The following is a 16,487-nucleotide window of genomic DNA, read 5'->3' as shown; positions in this document are numbered from 1 at the left end:
AAACAGTTTAGATCAAATGTCAATTCGTCTCGTAATAATTTCAAGAGAAAATGATCTAAAATGAAAGTACTTTTTCAAAGAAGGTAAGAGGAAAAATAATGAATATGTTTTCTTTTGGAATTTCCCATTTACAGAGAATACAGTTAAGTGCACAAAACAAACAACACTAAACGAATTTTTCAGTTTTTCATCTACAGAGTAATTGTAAATGGAGGACACAATGTATTGTAAGCCTATACTACTGTATAACGCACTACTGTATTTTATTAATTGTAGTTTTGTGGTTTTTTTCCAACTTCGCTTTAGTCGTTACATCGGATAACTCGACACATTTCCACTTCCCCTTGGGGTGTCGACTTATGCGTAGTCGACTGTATACTATAATTTTTCAAACTATTATCAAATAAGCAATTCGTGTTTCGTTATTTCAGATACATTATATTTTATTACATACTATGTGACATTTCTATGTATTAATCAGATTTATATGACGTATCTTGAGATTCAATATTTTTATTGTTTTTTTTTCTGTCCACAATTCAAAATAAAATTCTATTGAAATGTAGTTACATTTAAGTATAAATACACGAGTATAAATTACTCAATGTTCTATACATTACAATAACGTTTTAATACACATTATATATTTTAAATTAGTTATTAATATCTATTTTTAAAGCTCATTTGATTTAAGGGGCTTTTGAAGTAGCAGACATCCCTTCCCCAAACAGAGTTTTATACTATATTAATGAAAAAGAAAGGAAAATATTCTGGTGTTCTATATTTCTCGTAAAAAATATCAATAAAATAACTAGATAAACAACTTTACTCGGTGATAATGATGCAGCAAGATGTTTATTTCCCATTTCCCAACAATCATATTTTATAATTTTTTAAATCCATTTATTTATAATCGAAAAAGTTCATTAGAAATTAAATAAATATTTGTATCAAAATAATTTTTATTTCCATTATAATAGCAGATATTGTGATCAATAGACAATATTAAAAGAAAAATGGAATAATTTAATCTATTTTATCATTACACCGCTGCTATATACAGGTGTTTTGATATCGCTAATACTTGATAATTTTGTATTATTTAAATTATTACTTCAATTTTTAATGTGGCAATTTTTATAAAATGATAAATGGCACATATATCATTTAATCAATAGGATATAGAATTTAATGCTACAATTTATGAATTCCTCCTTATTTTACATTGTTAAAATTAATCAACTGTCATAAAAAATAAATTTTTCTTTTAATAAATGGCAAATTTAATTATGCGTTAGAATTATAACATTATTTCCGTTCGTTATTTCGAGAATTCACTTTCGACACTTACGGTAATTTCACATTGTATAAGTTTATAGTCGAATAAGCGAGCCAATGATATAGTCTGTTTCATTTGAAATAGACTATATTATTGGTTTGCTTATTTAACTATATTAAAGCCGCTTTACCAGACAATACGTCCTTTGTGTTTGTTTTCCGTACTGTCATTGATAACTGAAATCACGTGTAAAGAACGTATTTCGTGCCACTACGCAATCTACCGCAGCAAACTTCGAAATAATTGGCCGATGTCTGTTGGACGATGGTGAAAATATAAACCACGCTGAATTCTCTTTACTTTCAATATTGAATAAGTTATAAAAGATATATTTAATTAATTCGTATCTGAAAAATTATCGATAAAATACCATGGCTAACAAAACAGTAATTTTAGCATACAGTGGTGGTTTGGATACATCTTGTATTCTTGCTTGGTTAGTCGAAAGAAAGTATAAAGTGATAGCATTTATGGTAATTATAACTTTTTAATATATATATATATATATTTTTTAGGCATTCTATTACATTATTTTAATAAAATTTTCGTAGAAAATATATTAAATTCTTATTTAGATGCTAACAAAAATAATAATATTTTATATAAAATTAGAAATTATAATTTTACTGTTGTAAATATTTAAGTTATATTCAGTTAACGAGATTTGTTCTTATTTATATTTACGTAAAAAAGCGTAAAGTTTTTAAAGCAGGCATATTTAACTGATTTATGCTAAATATTTTTTTCAATTTAGAGAGGAAATGTTAGAAATGTGATATGAACTTATCGGAAATTAATTCTCTAATACAAAATGTTAAGATTGATAAGTGAATTATAACATTTCCTTTTTTAAACATTTATAAATATTTAATATATTTTTTAAATAATTACTACGAGTTTATTTCATTCACTTTATTCAGAGAATATGTGAATATATTAAAATTATGATTAATTTTTTTACATTTTATTTCTTAAAGTTTGCTAAAATACAGGTTTGAAGTTAGCAAAAACTTTTCATTACATTTTCCAGGACATTGTCGATTTTCTTCTAAAAATGCTTACGAACCTATAATATTTGGCCTAATATACCTAACCTAACCTATGTACAGTGTACCACATATATAGTGTGTATATATATATATATATATGGAGGATGCGAATCATAGGTTGCCTAGCCTTTCAATATAGCGACGACAGTAATAAGCAAATTTTAACATAATATTAATAAATTATTTCATTTTCAGGCTGATGTTGGCCAAGATGAAGATTTTACTGAAGCTTACAATAAAGCAAAGAATTTAGGTGCAACGAAAGTATGACAAAAATAGAAATTTTCCTTTGTAATATTATTATGTATTTATTAACACAATTGAATTTTATTTATTTAGGTGGTGATCGAGGATTTAAAGGCCGAATTTATTACAGAATTTATTTGGCCCGCTGTTCGAGCTGGAGCAATATATGAAGGACGGTATTTATTAGGAACTTCTTTAGCACGACCTTGCATTGCCAGAGCGCTCGTTAAACTTGCAAAAGAAGAAAATGCGTCTTACGTAGCTCATGGTGCTACAGGAAAAGGAAATGACCAAATAAGATTCGAATTAACCTTTTATACTCTCTTACCGTCAATTAAAGTAAATATAAAATTTGTATTAAAATCTGTCAAATTTAGTTCAAATGCGATTATTTTACGTGGTAAACTTCATCATATTTTAATTAAATTAATAATATATAATATATTATTAGTGGATTATTGTACTGGAATTTAATATGCAAAGAGAAGGTAGTTCCAATTTTAGTGATATTGAGCACGATTTTCATGATACAAAATCAATTCTGTAACTACTGCATTTAACTTTTGTTACGTTACTAATTTTAATATCATTTATTAATACTAATTTAAATGAACAAGCAAATTATAAGATACTTTCGTTTTATAATCTGTGTTTTGCTTAATTGAACTTCCTAAGCTGCCAGATAATTTTTCGGGGTTCTTTTGAAGTTTATTATTATTAATTATAGCCTGTATCCAAAACCTTTTTTTCGGAAGACGGCAGTTTAATCGTTTTCTTTTGAAGGCAATTAAGCTGTTGTCTTCTCTAGAAAATAATAATTAGGAATTAATTTTAAATTTAATTAAACAATTTAGGAAATTCTAGAAGAAAAGATCAATTCGGACGAAGATTCGGTCCCGTTTCGAATCGATAATTCGAATAGTATAGCAATAACGTTTAGACAACTATTTGAGTTTTAGTTATATTTTAAATGTATATGTGAAATTTCTATGAGAAGCCATTTAGATATAGGGCTGTTCGAGGACTTGTAAGGGGCACGAAGTAGAACGGATCCGTTTTTCCGCTATTTATTGAGCAATTAAAACAACAGGGTGTTTCTTTATTAGTAAAAAACGATCTTAAAGAGTTTTATTTCTTATTAGTAAATATTATATTAATTTATTAGGCGAGGAACCACTGAGGTCCCCTAAGTTTTTTCCGCTCCCAGGAAATTGATCCCCGGCTTCCCTTTTCAATGTTCTTGGTTATAACCACTGAATAACATTTTCTTGTTATAACTGAATATTTATATGGATGGCACACGCCATAATATCAATAAGAAAATTTGGTTAATGTTACCCTTGGTGCCAAGATGGCGGCTCGTCTCTGATTCCAGCAAGGAAACAGTGGGACGCACGTTCTAACCTAACCTAACCTATTCTAATAAATTACCATAATTATTACCAACCAAATTATTAGAATAAGTTAGGTTAGGTTAGAACGTGCGTCCCACTGTTTCCTTGCTGGAATCAGAGACGAGACGCCATCTTGGCACCAAGGGTAACATTAACCCAAAATTTTATCATATTACAGTAACTTCGTTGTATATCCAGAAAACGGGAATATTAAACGATTAGGAAAGTGGGTTTACGTAATTTCGTTACTTAAATATTTATGCTAATTAATAATATATTAAAATTTAACACATAACTTACTAAAAATTTCAAATCGAGATATTTTTGTAATAAAAATAACCAGATAAATAGATGTAATGTTATTGAAGATTAAAATTTGAAAATTGAGAGGTTAACTTTGTTAAAAACTAAAGCAGATAATTATGTATTTTAATTAAAAATTATTAATTAGTAAAACAATATTAATATTTATTAACTATAGTTTTTTTTTCTATTGTACTTGCTTATAAATATTAATATTCATAATAGATTTTAGCTCCTTGGAGAATGGCTGAATTTTACAATTGTTTTAGAGGAAGACAAGATTTGATTTCTTACGCAAAAGTAAGTATAAGTAGTTAATATTCTGTTGTATGCATAATATGCATATACTTCAATATATTTATTTACTATAAATTTTCTAATTAAAACTAATTTTTGATAGAAACACAATATACCTATTTCAATTACACCCAAAGCTCCATGGAGTATGGATGCTAATTTGATGCATATAAGGTATTTACTTTCTTACTTTTATTTTCAATGTTTACGTTTTACAAACTTTTATATTATGTAAAAATATATAACGAGTAATAAATTTCAGCTATGAATCTGGCATTCTTGAAGATCCTAGCAAAACAGCTCCAGATGGAATATTTACCATGACAACCGATCCTCAAAATTGTCCTAATGTTGCTGAAAAACTAGAAATTTATTTTGAGAACGGTTTGTGTTTTCTCATTATATTAGTTTATTTGAAAAGTTTAGAATCAACCAGCCTGAAAACATATTAGTATAGTTTTATTTTAAAATGTTGCAGTTTTCTAGTAAACATTTCAAAACTTTAGAAACATTTTCTTGTTTTTTGTATGTCTTTAAAAAAAAAGTCGACAATGAGAATACAGTAGACCCCTATAACACGAGTTTATATAACACGGATTCGTATAACACGGCGAAAAAATTGCGATCGTGTTCGTATAACACGCTAAAAAAGACTCGTATAACACGGTAAAACGTCATCGCCGACTCGTGTCGCGACAGGATTGGTCGAATCTGGACCAATAGCGGACATTGTACAAACCATTGAGTTTAAACGAGCAGCGGACCTACTAAAAACCATTTATTATTCGACGGCCATAAAAAGATTATATTTTTATTAATTATGTCTCCAAAGTTCAGCGAATTTTTCGCAGAAAAATAACTTATCAGGAAACACTCGCCCGCCGTTCGATGAGCCACTCCGCGACGAAAACAAGCTCAAGCAATGGCGTCGTCGAACGGTGCACACTCGGTAAGTAATCCTACAATTTTTTGTTTATAGCATAGTTTACATGGATTATTCACAAAAAATTATACATGTTTTGAAAATGTTGAGTTAAATTAGTCTAGAATCGGTTAATTTAATGAAAGAAAACCTTTCAAATAGCCGTAGCCCCTAAACTGCACAAGTGCCGGGCTGTGATTGGCTCACGTATTTAAGTGACTCGTACGACACGGATTCATATAACACGGAACGTATCTACCGTGTTATAGGCATCTACTATACATAGAGTTGAAAACTTTCGCTTTTTGACAGTATACACGCGGTCTTCGATCTCCAAATTCAAGAGCAAAGGTGTACTCAAAGGTGTATGTCTCTGCTCTTGTAAAATTTCAGTCCTTTAAAATTCAGATTTAAAGCTGTGTTGTGTTGTGTTGTGTGTTGTTATAGAATTGAAATTACGTGTTGTGGTACCGGTGTAGATACTATCTTGGTTCGTTAAAAGACTTATTAGCATAACAAAACAAAAAATTATTTATTGAAACAAAGTAACGGAACAAAAACATCTTCTATAATAATATAGCAAAAGAAATATATTTATAATGCAACACAAAGTTATAGAAAATCTATACGGTTCTGCCAGAAACAGTTCAAATCAATTCAATTGATTCATTGTTTTTTCACACAGAAAAATTTAAAATGTATTTTCGATTAATCAGTTGTTAGCTTAAACATTCATTTTGTTTAAATAACAAATTTAACAAATTTTTCATTTAAATCTTATTGATATAGTAAAAACATATCTATTTTGATCGGTCTAAATTTTATAATTAAAACTAATTAATAATTATTTTAGACGTATTATAATTAACTAGATATATTGTTATCTAACAGGGATTCCAATAAAAGTAATTAATATCGGAGATGGAACGATAAGAGAAGGACCACTGGACATGTTTTTATATTTGAATGAAGTTGGGTAAAGTAAAACATTAAATAATTATTTATTAAATTCATTATTTATTAGATAATACAGTTTAGAATTTGTTTTAAAGTCGCACCGCTCTTAATAGAAATGTATTCAATGTTACGTTTCACACGTAGAAGTTTTATTAAAAAATGCATAACTTTATTTCGGGTTAATGTTACCTTAGGTGCCAAGATGGCGGCTCGCCTCTGATTTCAGCAGGGAAACAGTGGGACGCTCGTTCTAACCTAACCTAACCTATTCTAATAAATTACCATAATTATTAGCAACCAAATTATTAGGATAGGTTATTTTAGGTTAGGTTAGAACGTGCGTCCCACTGTTTCCTTGCTGGAATCAGAGACGAGCCGCCATCTTGGCACCTAAGTTAACATTAACCTTATTTCGTTATATAACATACAGTGACTCGAATTTACCAGTTTTTTTTTTTTTTTAATTATATTATAAACATTTGTGTCGCGAAACCATTACAAACAAATATATTGGGTTGCATGAGCAAAAACTTTGAGAAACACTGATCAAGGCTATTGTATGTTCTATTTAGTGGAAGCATTTAAAATATTTCGTATCATAATCTTTAAAATTATAAACATTTTGATTGTATAACTATAATTTTAAAATTTTATAATCATTATTTTCTATATTTTAGAAGCAAACATGGAATTGGCAGAATAGATATCGTAGAAAACAGATATATTGGAGTGAAATCAAGAGGTAGATTGTTTATATTGATAGTAGTGTTGGATATTTTTTCTGCAATCACAATAATAATATGTATAGCTTCAAGGCTTTTTTTTCCATAAAATGCATTTCAAATGTTTGATTTAATGGAACTTTTTTCATATTTTATTTTTCATTATTGGTGCACAAAAATTTGTTTTTTAAACTGCTTCGTGGGTCTTCTTTACAGTTACAAATACGTTATTTCATTGTATGTTTTTATATTAGCATGTTTTAAATATATATAGAGTCATTTGGTATAATACGAGCATATGGACAACTTGGCCTATTCATAAGCTTATATCTGGAAAACAATATACCAGGTATTAGTAAATGCACCATTATTCGGATGATTCTTATTGTTATTTCGCCTGTGTAAAGCATTTTATTCTATTTAACTCGGAATAAGTAGCAAAATAGTATGTTATCTATTCTATTCGTAAATTATAAAAATAATGTAGAATATGACGAGTGCATTATTAATGCTAGTACATAATTGTAACGTTATTTGAGCTTTACCTGTATCTTGGTCTTTCCACTTGTCACAACTAAGAATTTGATAGCGTGGTGGGCGTGGGAGATGAATGGAACAGTTTCAGCTAGTTTCAAAATAACTTATACACTGTGTTTCGAAGAAGATGGGCATGCAAGACCGTCTTCTTCACATAGTACACACGTTTAATATTCTACTGTAGCTTATAATTCAGACATTTTTCTGGCGTTAATGCTAATTATAGCTGTTCGTCACTTTGGAGCACATAAACACACCATAAATAGAAAGAATTGTGAAGGGAAAATATGAATTATACCAAAAGAAACAACTTAAAGTTATCGTTAAAGACAATTAAACACTTAAAAACTTGTGAATAAGTCAAATTTTTCTTTTTTAATCCTACTTATCAATGAGTTTAATACAGAAGTTTGTGGTATTATTTTGAAAAACTAAATTAAAAATATACTTACAATTAAATATTTTTACCATATATAGGTGTATTTATAGTTATTTGTATTATGTAGGCGTTTTAATAGCAAATTGCTATAATGTAGGCGAAGTCGTCTTTTAATGATATGCACATTTTATTTAAACTTAACTATTCGTCCTTGCCTAAAAATGCTTGAAAATTAAATAAATTTGCCGATTTAAATTCTTTATTACACGTGTCTCTTAAAGTTGCACGTTAAATCATCATTGTAAACTTTAATTACCCTTTCTCTTTTATACTTCTCGCTGAATTTTCGCTTTGAATTTTTACAAGCTCCTGTTTTATATTATGAATATTTTTTTAGATTTTTTTTTTGAAATTTAAAATGAAATTACAATTTTAAAAAATTCAGAAAAATATCGAAAGGTTTTATTATATTCTATAGGTTGTTACGAAACACCAGGTGGAACGATTCTGTTTGAAGCGCATTTGGATTTGGAAGTCTATGCCATGGATCGCGTGAGTTAATTTTTAATTTATAAATCGTATTCTTATTTATAATAAATAAAAGTGATCTCTAGTAAATAACGTTAACATATATAAAAAATTTAACTTCGCCTCAATGCACACATTTTTATTCGTGTTTTTCGGGATTCGGAGTAAGGATGTTGGGAGTTGAGCCACCTTCGCCTTGTATAGCACACCACTACAATGCACATACTGTATACATCTAAAATATCAATTGCAAATACTCACAATATTACTAAATTATTACAAATAATAATATTAAATTTTACATTTAGTTATGTTTATCGGATTTCTAAGTGAAGAGGATGGTGGGGTGAGATCACTTCCTACAACAATACTAAAATGCTTTGTCATCAAACTCTCCTCTCTGTGGGCACTAATAAGTTTTTATGGCTTAGGCCAGGCCCACAATGGGCGGCCAGGTGGTGACGGATGGGGCCTAACATATCTGAGACAGACCATCCATGAAAAAGTTCCATTGTTCGACCGCCCAGATTAGTTTTGGGTTTCCCAGAGCGATAGGTTAAATTAATCCGACCAATAGGTTAATCATTTGTAAGAACATTATCACATATCTATTTTTATAATTTGAAATATGATAAAATGATATTACAATAGAAATATGATAGAATATATAATAACAATCTTACAAATATAATTGTTTTATATTTTTAATTGTAGGAAGTTTTAAAATTGAAAAATTACTTAACTTCGAAACTTTCAGAACAAATATATAATGGTGAGAACAAGTTCTTACAATTATGTTGTGAATTACGACATTATTTAAATAATATAAACATTAATTAAATGTATTTAGGATTATGGTTCAGTCCAGAATGTCAATATACAAGAATGTGCATAAGGCAAAGTCAACACATAGTGACGGGCGTTGTGGGTTTATCTTTATTTAAAGGAAAGATTTCCATTCTTAACAGGCAATCACAAAAGGCGATTTACAATCAAGAACTTTCCAGGTAAATATTATTTCTCAAATTAATTTAATATATTATTTAAATAATTAGAAAATATTTACTATTTTCAGTTTGGATATGACTGATGAATTTACACCTGAAGACGTCGAAGGATTCATTAGAATAAATGCTCTTAGGTTTCAAGTTTTATATTTTTACAGTTTTAAGATAAGATTTTACATTAGTTTAAAATTTTAGAATTGTTTTATTTATGTAAGTTTAATACATATTGTAGGCTTAAAGAATATCAACGAATTCAAGAAACTAACGAATAAAAAGTTGAAGATCAATGAATATCAATTGAATTAAATCCAATCATAAAAAACTCAATAAAAATAGTTATATAATCAAGATTTAAATGATGTTTTACTTTAAAAAAAGTCGTCCGCTGATCTTAACTTAACGTTTTTGAGACTAAAGTAAACACAAACAGGTGTAAAAAATTTACAAATCAGAAACAGAAATATTAGATTTACTCTTCTATTTTTTACAATTGTGTGTAAACAGTACCTATAGCAAGCATGACATTCAACTAACATAATGCATTTACACGTGTCACCATCTTTCAGTTTATACAGTAACTACACTACATACGTTCTAACGCAGTTTGCTATCTAATAAGAACTTAAGAAGCATAGGCTAACTTGTTGATGAAGATATTAGCAGAAATTTATGTATATTTTCCACAATTGGACCGAATAGGAAATAAAAGAGACATTAAAGTTGGGAAGAAAGGATTGAGACACTTTTACACTTAATGAAACAGTGCAGCATACTCAACATTGTATATTGTACATAATTGGTACGTCCAATCCTGGATAATAAAACTGACCGCTTCAAAGAGGGTATTCAACACAAGAGTATTTATCAGTCTAGAAAATCATTGGTCTGATAAAGGGGTGGTCGACTTAAAGAAGATTAAAAACAATGAGTCCTAATGAATAAAATTTTTGTTCTAAGAAAATCTGGTCATCTGGAAAGGTTTTAATGTATGACATTCATTTTATATTTTTATATTAATATCCTGTGTTCTCTGTTATAATTAAGAGCTTAATAATCGAGCAACTTTTATAAAAGAAAAACAATTTTATATAATAAATTTATAATGAATTATTAACTACGTTAAATTTAATTAAAGTCTGTGGGTTGTCGTTTTATGAATGCACATTCAAAGAAATTTTGCATTAGTGCGTAAAAACAAGTTACAAGTCAATGTATGAGTTCCAAATTACCTTCTTACTAGTGAAATGAACGTATGAAAATTTGAATAGTTAATTAGAAAATAAAATAACTTGTGTTAAAAATATTTTTATAAATATCCAATTCATTACTTTCTTTATTCGAACTTGCGAGGAATAAGTTACAACGATATTTTTTCCTGTTTTCCACCAATCATAAAAACTTTCAATAATTTTTGGGACAGTTTTAATTCATTTACTATTCAAAAATATACTGTAAATGATTTGGTCTCTCCTCAACCGTTAGTTCCATTGTGAGTCTGAATGAACCCATAATAATCATGAACAATTTTTTCGATGCACTCAAAGTGGAAAATTTAAAAACGTGACATCTTAATAAGTTGTAAAATTCTTTAAATACATTCCGGCAACGAGTTAAGTGACTTTCTCGTTTTTATTTTTAAAATAACTTTTTAAATATTATTAATCACTAGCTGACCCGGCCACGCGTTGTTGTGGCTCAAAATGTATCTATTATAAATGTATAACACTTCCCCCGTGGGGGAATTTCAAAAAATCCTTTCTTAGTGTACATTCTCTTGACGTACCCTATTAAAACGCAATCAAAAACGCATCTAAAATAGTATAGTATAATAAAAGCTGACCTTATCTTCATCCACTTCTCTTCACCACTCTCCCATCCTTCTTTCACCACCTTTCTTACCTCCAGGTCGTACCTCTGAGTGAAACCTGGAGTCCCCCTTTTCCAATTATTATTATTATTAGTATAATAAAAGCCGAGTTCTTCACAGTAAGCCTTAATCCCGTCACTTTTCCCGCTGGGGAATATCGAAAAATCCCTTTTTAGTGTATATTCTGTTGACGTAACCTATTAAAACGCAATTAAAAACGCAAAAAACCGCATGTAAAATAGTATAATAGAAGCCGAGTTCTTCACGGTAAGCCTTAATCCCGTCCATCTCCCCCCACTGGGGGGAATTTCGACATGTATATTATATAAAAACACGTGCGTATTCGAATGCAACGTTGTGTCAAAATTTCAAAGGAATCGGTAGGAACAAACGAACGTTATATTTTATTTATATAGATATAGATAGATAGAAAATGATCTGCTTCAGTCCATTCTCACAGAAAAGCATAATGCCTCACAGAAAAGCGAACTTAGGTCGTCGGAAGTTAGCGCCATCTGTTGGACATAAAAGCCTTAATCCATATATAAATATATTTTTGAAAGGAAGGAAATGGTGTAGGGGTATGAAAAATAGATAGTAGCCGATTCTCAGACCTACTGAATATGCATATAAAATTTGGTAAAAATCGGTAAAGCCGTTTCGGAGGAGTAAGGTAACTAACATTGTGACACGAGAATTTTATATATAAGATATTAAATAAAATTGTGTGTGGCTCCATCTGTTATGAAATTTTATTATGAAAACTTTTTATATTATTAATTATTATAAAATGGCAATAAGTTTAATTTTGACGGTAGATATGAGTTTTATTTAAAAAAGAAGAATTGTAAATGCTAAAAGCGAGTAAAATCTTTATTAAGTCCGACTCCTCTCGAGATTTGAATTTTCTATTCGATCTTTAACCATCAAAATTAATATCATCAATATGATGATATTAAATATGTTAAATATCCCTTATACACAAGTTACCATGCCAAATTTCGCTTCTTAGTCATTACCACATCTTGAGATATTAAACGAAACAGACGAATTTTTTCTTTTTTATTGACTTTTTGTTCAGGTATATCAAAACATGGAGATTTGTAAAAACTCGGAGGTCAAATTTAACACTATTCCAATATTTTCCCTTCTTATGTACGGTACATAACAGCCGGGAAAATAAAAGTCCTCTCGGAAGGCACTTTTTCTTGGCAGATTGTTTATGTTTTCTGTTGACTTAGTCCATCCAATTCTTCCACCCTGTCTCAATTTCTAAAACATCGATAATGGAAAAGTTTTTCGTATATGAATTAATAAATAATGTTTTTTTTTTTCACCAGCCATTTTATAATGACAATATAACTAGCTACTATGCATGATATTTCTCCAATCGTAGTTCTGCTTCGCGAAGCGTTTCGTTAGAAGAATAACACAGCCATGCATCACTGATATATAGAAAATGACTTTAAAAGAAGATACAATGAATAAAATTGAGAAAAAATTTTGAAAACATTCCTCCGCCTAAACTCTCCCGTATGTCCTGAAACATCATTTGTTTGCATTTAGCCTTCTAGTTAACAACTACATAATATACAGTATTGTCCCTCCAGAGCGTTGAATAGGAATATTTTAATTGTGGTCATTCTATATAATGGTTTTTGAAATGATAGAAGTGAAATATTGAATATATTAGTGGTCGGAAACGTGCCATCTGATGGCACTCAGAAGATTTTTCTTTTTTTTTTTTGGTGGCACGGCCTAGAGAATGACAATTAATGAAACTTTTTCAGTACTTTAATAAAAAGTAATTTATTAAAAGTATTTTTAATAATAATAATATAGTTTGTAAGACACAAATTAAAATTTTGTTTTAATTAATAAATGAAAGGTGGAATGAACTTTCAGACAGGTTTTCATATATGAAGAAAGTCTTCTTCGCTTTTTAAACTGTTTTCGGTACAACATACTGTGGGCAAATATTCAAAATGATGACATATAAATCTGTATAGAAATCTCAATATGTAACCGGTTCAAACATCGTTATTTTCTAGGAATTATCGCATCCACAGACTCCGAAAATACTAGCCAATTAGAGTCTGTGGATGCGATAATTCCTAGAAAATAACGATGTTTGAACCGGTTAAAGTCGAATAAAGTTTTCTTAACGTAGTTTTACCAGTTTGATTTCAGTGGCACGCGGAGTGCCCAATACCCGAGAAAAAATAATTATGTAGCATTCCAGTGTATGTAGGTTACCGACCACTGGAATATATTACATTACTTTGGCATTTCAAGTCATTTGATTTTGCAAATAGAGGTTTCCAGTTTTGAGCATATTAACTGTTTTCTTCACTAGTTGTCTTTTGATTGTCTCTAAAAATTTCAGTCGAACAAGTGGCTGAGAAGGTTAGCGTGTCAGCTTACTGTTCTTGGAGTCGGAATCAAATCCGGGCTAGTTCGAAAACCCCAGGAATTTTTCGAGGACTAGAAAATGTAGGATCCCTTTCCTTATCATCTTACCGCCCCATTGCATTAAATGCACAAAATTCATTTGTGGTCGATCCTTTCCAACTAATGTAGGCCCAGTTGCATAGTTCTGTAACGCAGAACTAGACATATTGGAAAGTTTGAACCTGTTCTATTTAATAAACATTACATTGAAGGGTGGGTTTTTTTTAATATTATTTCCGCGTTTAATTTTATTTAAATAAAACTAAAAATAACATTATGTATGCATCATGTTTGTGCTATCATCTGAATATTATTATTAAAAAGAAACAAGTTCAATCTTCACTTATCCCCGATGCTTTGCCTATAATCACCTAATGCTTCTCTATACAATCTCCTATGACGGGTGGCCAGATGGCCGAGCGATCAAGCTAGCAATCTACCGCTCTGGGGGACCCGTGTTCTAATACGAACGTGTCGAAAAAGTTCCAGGAATTTTTTACGTATTGGTCCATCCGGATATGCCGGATGGACCTCGTCCTTCACCATTCGATCACCCCGTTGTGTGGGTCTGGCCGAACCCATAATGGGCTTTCTTAAAGAGGCCCTCTTAGTGCACACACGATGGAAAGAGTTTAAATAAATAAAATCTCCTTTGGTACTTGATTTGTGAAAAATCCTGAAAAACCAATTGCAAAATGGTGATCAGTCAAAACAAAATGACAAAGAATTTGGTTTGTAAACTTTAAATAAAAGAAAAGAAGCATAATTTATCAACAATCTTATTTTTTGACAGTAATTTGTATTTAAAATAAATTTTCGAAAAATAATATATATATATATATAAACTTAATGAGAAATGAGAAATTACATCTACAATGATATTTCTGAACCGTACCTATACGGAATGAAAACTCATTCATCATTCTAATATTTATTTTAAAATATAAGTGGAAATTATTTCATCATTCTGCTGATGTATTTAAATAATTTTTTTAATTCTATGTAGTGGCATATTATATATTTTTCTGAAGTAATTCTTTATTTCTAAACCTATTATATCTTGTTTTTTCTTTTAATTATTTAAACAAAAATAAATGCAAAAATAAAAAAATAAACATTACACAATAAATACTATTAATTGTAATAATAAACAGATTTTTGTCATTCATTTTCATACTGTAATTGTATCTTAAACATGATACAATTATATGCATACACAAAATTGTATAGCTTATTCCTTTATTACCTATATCAATACAGAATAGAACCGTGTATTTATAACGTAAAATAACGTAAAATAAATGGGCAAACAATCGTAATATTATGCATTACTATATTACATTTTCGAATCTTAAGTAGATAAAGATTGAGTGAATCAATTTTTAGTCTCATTTTGGTGAGTCAACTGAATGAATCAACTTGGAGAATTACGCATCTGTAGCGAGAATGTAGTAGCCACTACTACAAGAAAAACTATCATATTTTATAATGTTTAGAACCATGTTTGAAGCGACGTTAAATATAAAACAAAACATCAAAGAGTAAGTGCAAGTTTGTTATAGATAATACATTGAAATAAATATATAGAAAACAAAACAGTCGAGGAGACTGGGGATTTTTTCCCGCATCCGTAATAGTTCCTATACGTATAAATTAACGTTATTTTTAGTAATAAAAATAAAACTACTTTTATTAAATAAAGAAATATTCTGCAGATTTCACTTATTCAAAAAACAATGACAAAAAAAAAAAGGGCTGCTAAAGGGTAAAAGAAGCCCGCTCTACTCGGGACTCCACACAAGCTCTCTACATTCCTCAGCAAAAGTTATTAATATCGCTTACTGCTGAAAGAAATAAGCAATGTAAAATTTAATTTTATAATTTAAGCATCTAATAATAATTTTTCAACGAAGAGAAATAAGAAAAAAACTAAAATTATCTGAAAAAATTGAAAAAAAACACAAGCCTACAAGTATATCTTGTTTGAGATAATTAGGTCTATTAATTATTGAAGTTTATTTTTTTTTTTTAAGAGTAAATACACGACTTTTTTAAACGCTTTATATATATTTTTCAATAAATAAGAACATTACCAACATTATAATTTGCAGAATAATTTTTTTATTGAAAGTATTAAAAAGTTAGTATATAATATTTACAGTATATGTACTGTACAGTACATGCACTATATATGTACAGTACAGTACAGTACTGTATGTGTTAAGTATATAAGCTAGTAGCGTTTATATAATATTTTGTCACGTATGTGGAAGTAATTATCGTATCATTAAGTTTAGAATAATTATCAGAATGCGTGCTGAATTTATTAAAAATAAATGATAAAAAAGCAAAGGTCAGCGAGATTCTTTTTGTTTTGTTTTTTTTTTTTTTTTTTTTTTTTTACGAAAAGACCCTGAAAAGCACAAGTAAAAATAACGGTATAAGAGAGACGAGAGTAAGGCCATTTTATTTGTAGTCTCGACCTCTTA

The 16,487-nt window shown here is 29.2% G+C and overlaps 1 protein-coding gene across 1 annotated transcript; it reads left to right on the top strand.

Moving 5' to 3' along the window:
* The first annotated feature begins 1,593 nt into the window (after positions 1–1,593).
* Ass (argininosuccinate synthase) lies at positions 1,594–10,030 on the top strand. The gene is made up of 13 exons (XM_067270035.1): positions 1,594–1,812; positions 2,584–2,652; positions 2,728–2,973; positions 4,557–4,631; positions 4,732–4,802; positions 4,891–5,012; positions 6,442–6,526; positions 7,185–7,249; positions 8,624–8,697; positions 9,388–9,445; positions 9,524–9,680; positions 9,749–9,814; positions 9,913–10,030. Exons 1-13 carry the CDS (start codon positions 1,711–1,713, stop codon positions 9,950–9,952), a joined length of 1,230 nt encoding a protein of 409 aa, XP_067126136.1. The 5' UTR covers positions 1,594–1,710; the 3' UTR covers positions 9,953–10,030.
* Positions 10,031–16,487: the final 6,457 nt, after the last annotated feature.

This window comes from Centruroides vittatus, unplaced genomic scaffold (genome assembly GCF_030686945.1).
Source record: "Centruroides vittatus isolate TY-2023 unplaced genomic scaffold, ASM3068694v2 contig_361, whole genome shotgun sequence".
NCBI classification, from domain to species: domain Eukaryota; kingdom Metazoa; phylum Arthropoda; class Arachnida; order Scorpiones; family Buthidae; genus Centruroides; species Centruroides vittatus.
Note: the sequence above shows the minus strand (reverse complement) of the source record. Positions and strands in the feature narration are given on the sequence as shown.